The sequence below is a fragment of the Mytilus trossulus genome, unplaced genomic scaffold (genome assembly GCF_036588685.1).
Source record: "Mytilus trossulus isolate FHL-02 unplaced genomic scaffold, PNRI_Mtr1.1.1.hap1 h1tg000236l__unscaffolded, whole genome shotgun sequence".
Taxonomy (NCBI): domain Eukaryota; kingdom Metazoa; phylum Mollusca; class Bivalvia; order Mytilida; family Mytilidae; genus Mytilus; species Mytilus trossulus.
In genome coordinates this window covers 224,972-235,975 of record NW_026963316.1, presented here as the reverse complement: position 1 = coordinate 235,975, position 11,004 = coordinate 224,972, and the positions used below count along the sequence as shown (strand labels likewise).

General features: G+C 31.9%; 1 protein-coding gene across 1 annotated transcript; it reads left to right on the top strand.

Annotated features, from left to right (window-relative positions):
- The first annotated feature begins 9,692 nt into the window (after positions 1 to 9,692).
- Positions 9,693 to 10,730, top strand: LOC134701334 (sex peptide receptor-like). Its single transcript, XM_063562473.1, has one exon. It carries the CDS (start codon positions 9,693 to 9,695, stop codon positions 10,728 to 10,730), a length of 1,038 nt encoding a protein of 345 aa, XP_063418543.1.
- The last annotated feature ends 274 nt before the right edge of the window (positions 10,731 to 11,004 follow it).

Sequence of the window (11,004 nt, the reverse complement as noted above, 5' to 3'; positions counted from 1 at the left end):
GTTAATGGTATCATCAAAAAACCATCTTATAGTAAATCACTAACACCTGACCTTCACAAAAAAACCAAAACAGCCAAATAAATAACAAACAATAAATAACAAACAATTGATAATAAAACAATTAATAACAAATATTACTTGGTCCAGAAAGAAGCCTGACAGATATACTGACAGACAATCAGATGGAATCAAAATAGTTGTGTTTGCCAACAAAATTCAAAGCTGGTACTGTTTATGTTTAACTAAAATACTATAAACTATAGTAATTATTAATCATTGTTAAAATATTCCATTTCAAAGTTGTTTTTTTTCTTTTGATGATTGTTTGTGATTGCATTTTGATTGTATTTACCATTTGTTTCACGTGTGAATGTGACTGAGTGTTTTCAAATAAAACATATTGTATTGTATTGTTAAAATATATTTTTGCATGTAACATATTTCATATATAAAGGCAATTAAACATACCGGGACCCCAGTGTATAAAACAAGGTACTTAAACATAACAAGGTTCTAGTCTTACAAACTTCCGGTTTGATATTAAATACGAGATTTTGCGATACATGTAAAACACATGTTCAATAAATACCAGAGGGCGAGGATTTAATGAATGGTCTTCAACAATGACTAAACCACAAAATGTATAGAAAACCATAAACAGCAACAACATGACCTAACCCTTTCTAGATCATTAGTTCATTAGTTGAAAATTAAAACATACAGGTGAAAACCTACACAGTGCTATATTTACTAATTAGTACAAAAAACGACACTTAAATTAGAAAGATGGAGATATTACAGGATCTCAATAAAACAGCCACATCATAACAAAAATAAACAACACAGCACAGACATTTTCATGAAACCTCATCGTAAAATCCTATTGAAATTGGCAGTAGTTGTTATATATCATTTTGTTAGGCCTGTGTAAGTTGCACTTTGTAAATACAGTTATTTCTTAAACCACGGTGACGCCTCTTTTAGGGAGATTTAGAATATTCATAGAAAATTAATGTTTGTTAACATACTGGTTCCCAGTTGTGATCTGTAGGTTGTATCTTTTCGAGACATAACATAAAGTTACCAGAAAATGTACATGTTAATATTGTTTATATTGAAATCTATGGTAACCCTACAGTCGAGGTAGGGATAGTTAAGAAATTTAGTATAAGTTTAAACTCTTAGAAGTTCGGGGAACCATTGAAAATATGCCGCAAAGCCCGATATGTTGAATTTTGAAAAAAAAAGTAGTTCATGTGAAATTTCCATTCTAGGATATGTTTTTTTTTCAAAACTGTCTAGTAAAAGTGGTACAGTTTTAGTCAAAAAGGGAGTTCCTTAGGGAATTTGCATTGTCAATATTTACAGAAATGCAACCTATAGGAGAAAATAACAAGTTCAATTAAGTCCTCCGTGTATTCCCTGCTGTTTATAATGTATAAACTCCTCATATGAACCAGGATTAATTTTGTATTTGAGCCAGATGCGCGTTTCGTCTATAAAATACTCAACATGCTCAATATAGTCACGCTCGAATAATTTTTATTAAAAAGGACAATTAAGTAGTTGCAGAGCAATTAGGACCAACAATTCCTTACAGTTTTTGCCAAATGCAGTTAAGGTAATATATTCCGAATATAGAAAAGCTTTAGTATTTAAAAATATTTAAGTTTTGTAAACAGTTTTTATTCATAATTATGACCATATCAATGATAATTCATGTCTGCACATGATAAGTGCTTACTACTTAACTGGTGAAACCCTTTGGGAATGTTAAATCCACCAGCAGTAGCATCCACTCAGTGGTTGTAAATAAACGCATCATATAAACCAGGATTGCAGTTTTGTATTGGTGCAAGATTATATTTACAGAGTTTAACCGACTGTAAACTTTTTAGCATTTATTGTGAAGGTCTGTTGAATGTTTTTCCTAGTGAATGCAAATCTATGATAATGTAAGGTAAAGTTCATACAGACCAGCTTCATTTAAGGATGTTCGCTTGTCATGTTTTGGAATTTTTGTCCGAATTTCGGAATCCTCTGGTTTTATCTATTTGAATGTCTTAAAAATATTGCCCATCGACCCCTTTTTTATATGGTGTCGGCGACTTTTTTTCTGTATTTTATTGTAAATGTTTATCTGTTTACTTAGTCAAATTAGTTGAACTTAAAATATCTGTCATAGAAAGGCCAAAATTTCAATGTTTAATTTGAGACCAGCGTACATCTGATAGGAATGTTTCTATTGAACATTGGGACTTTCAATGTTATTCCAGATTAGATGAACAGTTAATAGATATATTCCAGAGGAAATAAAGTTTGAATGAAGAGGGTGTATTTATAAATTATTATAGTCCAATGTACAACATTTTAAAATGAGGAAAACCTATACCATATATAGTCAGCTAAAAATGGCCCCGATATATAAAAAAAGATGTGAAATAATTAAAACGAGGAAACCAACGGTTATATATTGATAACATAATAATTATGTGTTAAAAAAGAAAAAAAAGGCAGATCTATATAACCAATGTATATATACTACACGCTCCTGCCGTTGGACCGATACAAACAAAAATGCGAGCCCCCAACCCTCTCCTTAACAAGGGACACTTGCGTGATAGCACAACATGTTAAAAAAAACACCTGTACAGTTGCAATTAGCTCAACTTAAAATGTCGATACAAGGCACAAAAACTATAAACATAAACTATCGACAAAGGAGTAATTGAAGTACATGATAGTTATTTCAATGCGAATTACAACTATGGTAGGTAAATCATGTATCTAAAGTATTTGTCAGTATATATCCAACGGATATAGGTAAAGACCTAATAAAGCGCATTAACTTGTGCAATACCAAATAATTACAAGTAAACAGTATCAAGAGAATGTACGATCTTATGAGTACGCATATATTGTAATACTGTTAAGTGATGTTTGAATTTAACAGGTACAGCAAAACTTTCTACATTGTGGCCAAACATATTTTTTTTATCAAAGAACCTGGTAAAGGGTGAGAAATATACTATTAGATAAGGTCACTTTAGTCTTTTTTTCCGACCGGCAGTAAAACTTGACCGGAGTTGGCCACCCGTTTAGTTTTGAGGGATGTAAAAGTACGCAGTCGCGTCCAGTCTGAATGGGAATATAATATCCAATGTCTCGTGTAGACAGAACACCACGGTAATACACTGTGCGAACCCCCGCAAAAACTTTATGAGAGGTCCATAAATGGCCTCTTGAAAGACATATTTATGTCCTTATTCAATTTACCTTATTTTATCCAGTGGCAGTCCAACATTCTCAGACGTAATTCTGGAGGGCCTCCTTCCAGAACCTACATGTAGTATGTGTTGCAACTTTGGGATTATACTGAACACGCATGACATATTTGCAAGTGAACGTTAAGCAACCAACAATCAGCCATTGCGTACTCGTAATAAACAAATAATACGGTGCAGATATTGGTCAGTACCAACTGTGAAACGTTTCATTTTGTATTCGTAACTTTTAAGACATTAAAGAAGAAACAGAGCAAATGACCAAGGCTAGGTTGATGATTGATGCTTACTTAACCGATGACGCCAAGTGTAACTGGGAAATATAAATATGGCCCCTTCGGTCGTCTCCGAAATAAGTCAAAATTTGGATGAAAGGCATACGGGTGGGTAGACACTAAGGTGCTGATAAAAACCAGAATTACAAATCATTTAGATTTTGCCATCACAGTAGAAAGACTGTAATGTTCGAGGAAGTTAAGCAAAATCTGTATACCTTAAAATGTAAAATATAAAAAAAACATAATTGAAGAAAGCAAACTAGTTAAGTATTAAAAATTATATCTTAATCTTTACATCTTCACATTAAAGAAACTGTATTATTGTGGGTGGCTATAAGTTGTAAATTGTATACATATATTCTGTATCATCAACCGACCGTGCAAGGGCTGTATAGCCAGTGAAGGTCGTAAAAACTTCTATTTGTTGTTGTAGCCTGAATGTAACTTAATTGTAATCTATGACCCCCTAGGACTCGCCTCTAAGATTCAGACCAAAAGTCTATAATCCATTTCTTCGCAAAAGACCAAATGTAAAACAATTTATACGAGAAAACTAATAGCCTAATTTATTCTCAAAAGAGTGAATGAAAAATATATATAACTACTGTATTACACGCTCCTGGTTTAAGAGAGGCACATACATAATATGGCGGGATTAAACATGTGAGCGGGGCACACAACCCATCCCCTAACCGTACATTGACTATCACGTAAACACTTTCAAAATTTGTATCCAATTAGAAATCGGACGTGTGTATCTGTTAGCTAAGCTAAGCCATATATGCATCTGTCGAGTAATTGTATTTTCAATGCTTTTTTGTGATTTGTTTACTATAAGGTGACAATCGGTAAAACTCGGCTTCAAAACACCTCATTTAATAAGCAGCCATATTTGTTAAATCAAAACAGACAGAGAGAAAAACAAATTATGATTTTATGATATATTTGCGAAAATAATGATCAAATCGTGAACAGAAGACTTAGTTTATGATATATACATGCATTGGTTCAAGAATTGGATAAACATTATTTTTCACCACTCACTCGTTTCATATGACTGTAAAATTGTAACACTATGATGACTGTTGTACCCATATTTGGACTATTTTATTTATTATGACTGTTTAGTTCACGCATCATTGTAAATATCACGGAATTTGATGAGACTGACGTACAAATTGAGAGGTTAAGAGCTATAAAACCAGGTTTAACCAACCATATTTTACATTGGAAAATGCCTGTACCAAGTCAGGAATATGACAGTTGTTGTCCATTCGTTTTTTATGTGTTTTGTCATTTGATTTTGACATGTGATTATTGATTTTCCGATTTCATTTTTTACTCAAAGTTCAGTAATTGTGTGATTTTACCTTTTTTTCTACCAATTTACACTTTCGTATACATAATTGTTTTTTACATGTACACAATGTACAAAATACCTTTAAGAATGTTCCAACAACACAAGTCAACGGATATTATGGGATAATGCCTGTATGTAATGGTGGTAAACTATTATTTTCTACCATGCATATTGGTTATATTCGTATCAAAGCATAATTTAATACATGCACAATTCATTGACAAACGCAATAGTGTGTCAAGGAAGCGTACAGTATAAAAAGGAGTAATGACAATGAAGCGTACAAAACATGAAAATAAAGACACTTTAAGACGTGTATTTTTCTGGTTCTATACCAAACATAGAGATACGATCTGAATAAGTATGTTAATTTAAACTATGAAATTTTCAAAAAAATGTATGTTTTAAAAGCTATGAGTTACGGGAAAAATTATTTTTGAGTATCTAAAAACAACAAGCACGTTTTATCATTGATATCGTCGGTCCTTTTTAATGTTTGTATTTTTAAAATGTCACATATTTGAAAAAATCTGTTAGTACCTAATGAGTATTTTGGCAAAGAATATATTGGAGCAAAATATCCGAAGAATAGATATTGGATTTTCTTTAAAAGTATTATTATTTTACTGTCTGAACTCCGTGTTAAATGGTGTGTTCGATTCGAACGCGTCAACGTCCGGTTTCATTTGTATCGGGATATACATGGTGTTTAATTACCTGCCATATTTTCACAACAACACTGACCGATTGGAAAACAAATTGACGATTATACGAAATTTATGGGAAAAAAATGATAAAGTCGTGCACAGAAGACTAAGTTGATGATGTTTGTATGCATTGGTTCAAGAATTGGAATAAAATTATTTTTCACCTTTCAATCGCTTATTATGACTTTAAGAATGTGGTCTCTTCTAGTTAAAATTGCAAAACGATATGGCTTATGATAATTGTGGAAGGCGGTGACAAAGGATTAGTTGCATTAAACATTATTTGGCTTCTAGTAGAAACAGTAGTCTGATTGGCAACTATACCACATTTCCTTACTTTATAATGAAATGTTATTCTTTTACTAATTGTCAAATTCTATATATCTATTACATGTAGCTGTTAAAAACTATTATAAAAAAACACAATAAGAACTAAACATCCAAGTCAAATGGAATACTTTAATTGATATGGTTATATATTTATAAATTAACTGTTTACAACATTTGGAATTTTTGAAATGACAAGGCTTTTCTACCTCAGGCATAGATTATCTTAGCTGGATTTGGCAACAATTTTAGGAATGTTGGTCCTCAAAGCTCTTCAACTTCGTACTTTATTTGGCCTTTTTAACTTTTTTGGATTCGAGCGTCACTGATGAGTCTTTTGTAGACGAAACGCGCGTCTGCGTATATACAATATTTAGTCCAGGTATATATGCTGAGTTTATTTATGCCATTAGGCAGGCATACATTTAATCGCAAGACAGGCAAATAATGCTTAAGCTGGATATGTTATGCATGTTGACATACTTTGTTTAACGTGAATTACCACTCTCGTCTTGGATCTGATCTTTTCGACAAGAACCAATCATTATCTTAGAAATAATGGTTATGTATATTGTCCCACATATAAATCAAACAAAATACAGCGTACAGTTTGTTTGGTAATATTTAGTTAAAAAAGTAATACCGATGATTGTTATTAAATATATTTTGTTTTGTCATTTTAGGTGAAGAAAAGGATAGTAATAAAGTTCTTAATAACAACATTGCAACAAAATATACTAACAAACTATGGTTTCACCATTACATAGAAACAAAGAAATCCCGGGTCCTCCACCATCTGAGGAATCTTGCGCAACTCTTTCTTGGTAGGCTTAGAGGCACATAAAGTAACGCATGTTTCTCATTCTGAACCCTTATAACAAAACAGTACACAGAACATATTATGCAAGAAACTATGCAACGGACAATAACTCTATGAAAACCCACTGACCATGCCAATCTACATTCTAGCAAGATGATAATAGCCATTCTTCTATTCTTCCATTGTTGCGTGTTTAAATGATAGTCATTGTATGCAGATCCTGTGGCTAAAGGCTTTAATTTTAATTTTGCTTCACACTTCGTCATGGCGTGGACTTTAATAGTTTGTCATACGGTACAGATTGGCTCGTTGTTGAAGTACGTGCGGTACTTTATAGTTGTTAACAACTTTTTGGTCTTTAATGGATAGGTTTACCATTTAAAATCATATCGACTATTTTTATTCGTTTGTTTTGGTAAGTGTTTTCTATTCTGAAACAGTCGTTTTTAGAAAACCTGAAATGCGTTACCCTTTAATTTAGTCTTGGGAAAATATAAGCTCTATTCAGTTTTTAATTTCAGATTAAAAATTGGTCATGTGGCAGTCCCCAATATTCCATTTAACGTTTTGAATGTACATTTTGTATTTGTTATTTCTACTGGGAATTCAACTACACTTGCAAAAGATTTAAATTATAAAAAACATTTTTTTTCTTCATTTTTTTACATAAATAAGGCCGTTAATTTTCTCGTTTGAATTGTTTTACATTGTCATTTCGGGGCCTTTTATAGCTGACTATGTGGTATGGACTTTGCTCATTGTTTAAGGCCGGACGGTGACCTAAATTTGTTAATTGCTGTGTCATTTCCGTCTTTTGTGAAGATTTGTCTCATTGGCAAACATACCACATCTTCCTTTTTATAAATCGAAACGAAAACCGAACAACAAAAATAAAATAAAAATTACATATCGAATATATCGAAAACATAATAATAGATGATATTATATAAATATTCATAAACATTTTAACTGTAATGGATCAAAATGAATTATATGAATTAGATAAATTCTCCAACTATTTGTCTTACTGACATTTTATTTGTTCGACAATATAGATTTTGATATCAAAATTTTTATAAATATTTAATATATTGATCACTAAAAAAAAGTCATTTTAATAACACTTTTTCCTTTTTTTTTTTTTTTAATTTGTAGGATTTTTGAGTCGATACAGCGATAATAAACATAATTTTGATCTTTTGCATTATCTATGTGCGTATACTGTCAGGGTTACACACATCAAACGTTTGTTTCCTATTTGCTGATTACCTTGATATCTTAAAAAGAAATACATATAATTGAGAATTTTAATGAATATTCAAAAGAATGCTATAGGTTTTTTTGACATTTCCGTTCACTTTCTCAATTTTATTTTATAAATTAGAAAAAAAAACATTACCTGCTGCATTTTATATCTTTCTGGCATTTGTTTTACAAATGGTAAATTCTACGTCATTTTGTCCCAAGTGTATAACTGTCTCATTAGTAATCATACAAATTCTTTTCATTTATGTTATGAAGGACATTAACATTACTATTAGTAGCTGAAATAACTTATCTCGGCCAATTGATCAGTAAAAATTGAACGTATGTCGTATCTTATAATTGTGATACTTTGGTATTTGTTTTTATTTATTTTCTTCTTTATTAAATATTTCACCTGATATTTGAAAATAATTCACATTTATGATTTCTGTATAATAAATCAATTAACATTATATATATATAAAATATTAAGACACACTCGTTTACTGCTTCTTTACGAGATTTTTTGTGAAATAGAACAATTTCGATGGAAAAGAGTGTTCTTAATTTATGAAATGAACTATAAGCTATGTCTATATACAACGTTGTTTTACTGTCTTTAATATTTGTTTACCTAGCACCACTAGAGTAATTTTGTGACAGTTGGCCAACATTTAATTACAGAACAGCTATCTTCAAAATCAAACCTGATAATGTTTGCTCTAATTATTTCTGATGTCATAATACCGTAATAAGAGAATCATATAGGGGTAACAAAATATGTTAAATGGACATATTACAAGCAGTAAGAAAGTTACGATTTTTCATTCGATGCGCAAGTAATTAATTCATTCTGGCATTTTTCATTTTTTGGGAACAAAAAGATAGCATATTAACATAAACCTGCAGGAAACACTTCTTTTTCTGTAGTTTTTCACTGATAGGTGTGGTATGTAGAGGCTTTTATAGCTTGCGTTTGGGAAGAGATTTTCTCATTGTTGAAGGCCGTACATGACCTATATGGAAGTTATACATCATTTGTTTTCTGATAGAGAATTGCCTTATTGGCATTCAAAAGCATTTGCTTATTTGTACGAATGGATATCAGAAATCCAGGTTGTATTCATAAACATGGTGGTTTATTGGGACCATTTATAGTTTGCAATGCAATACGGGGTTTTCCCTTTGTTGAAGACCATACGATGACATATAGTTGTTAAATTCAACGCATTTCATTCTCTGATGCAGATTTTCTCATTGGCAATAATACCATTTTGCCTTTTTTTTTATCCGAAATTCAGAGTGATTATTATATGTGTATCCATGGGACCATTTATTGCTTGCTGTATGGAATTGAAGGCCGAACGATGGTAAAGTTTACGTCATTTGTACTCTGGTGAGAAGTAATTTCCTTTACAATCATACTATGTTTGCCTATTTCTATAATTACCGTTGCTATACAGCTGTCCTGACATTAAAATGTCATACCATAAAGTGGCCGCATGCGCACAATTTGACATTTAATGAAATGTAAAACAGCATTGATAACTACGCATATTGAGGTGTGTGGATCTGGAATTAATTGGATGGTTTTAAACAGATTTTAACTAATACTCATTGTAAACCCGTTTTAGTATATGATATAACAGCATTTAATATTTTATCAAAGCAATGGCAGTGGACAATACAACAAGTAACAACGAAATAGGAACTCTTCCATTCTTAGATCTCGGAAACATATATCCGATTGACTACGCCGGTCCTATATATGGGTATTTGTCACCAATTGTCATTTGTTTGACTGTGATTACAAATTCATTTGCCTGTGTTGTTCTCATGCAGAAAAACATGCGTTCTCCGACGAATATAATTCTCGCAGGACTGGCTATATCTGACATGTGCACTGGGATATTTCTTTTGCCTTTGTACATCTATTTTTACTCCTTCGAACACTATTTGGAAAAGGTACCGATTGACTGGTGTGTCATATACTTTAATTTTGGATTAAATATTCCAGTCATTTTCCATACAACATCCGTATGGCTGACAGTGACACTGGCTATTCATAGATATGTGTATGTATGTAGTTCTTCAAACGTTCGACAAAATTGCACGATGCGAAACATTGCTATTGTCATTCTGATAGTCTTTTGTATGTCTATTATATGTAATTGTTCAAGTTTTGTAGAAGACGACATTATTCAAGTAGATGCCCCGTCTAACATTAACCCGAATGACACTATAAGAACATGTACTGTAGGTGTGAAACCATGGTTGTATGGGTATGTCGACATTTATTATAGTTTAAGGTTCTTGTTCCGGGCTATTTTCATACAGTTAATACCATGTACGGTTTTACTTGTTATGAATGTTCTGCTGACATTAAAAATCACAAAGGCCAATAGAAGAAGAAGACAAATGGTGTCAAAAAATAGAAGCAGTGAGTCCATAAACAGGACTAACCAAATGCTGATTATTGTTGTAGCAGTTTTTCTGATTGCTGAATTACCGACTGGGATAATATTTATACTTCAATTTATCCAAAATACATTCGAAAATATTTTCTTTTTTAATACAGAAGAAGCTGTACTTGTATCCATACTAGCAAATTTCTTTATTTTTTTAAGTTTTCCAATTAACTTTTTTATTTACTGTGGAATGAGTACGCAATTTCGGAAAACTTTTAAGAAAACAATTAAACGTAACTGAATTCTTTCAGACTGAAAACATTGAAATGCAGGTTTGACCTTTGGTCAATAAAAGCCTCAGAACTCTTGATTATTGAATGAAAGCAGGATGATGGTTTGCCACTGAGAGTAGGCCTGAGCTAATTGTTTTAAAATTTTGAATCTGGACATCACAATGTCATAGGACAAAAATGTTGTGTGTAATCCATTGAACATTGTAATTCTATGTGAGCACGCCAGATTATTCTAAAGTTCATCGTGCCACTGAACCTACCATGTTAACATTGTGTGAACAT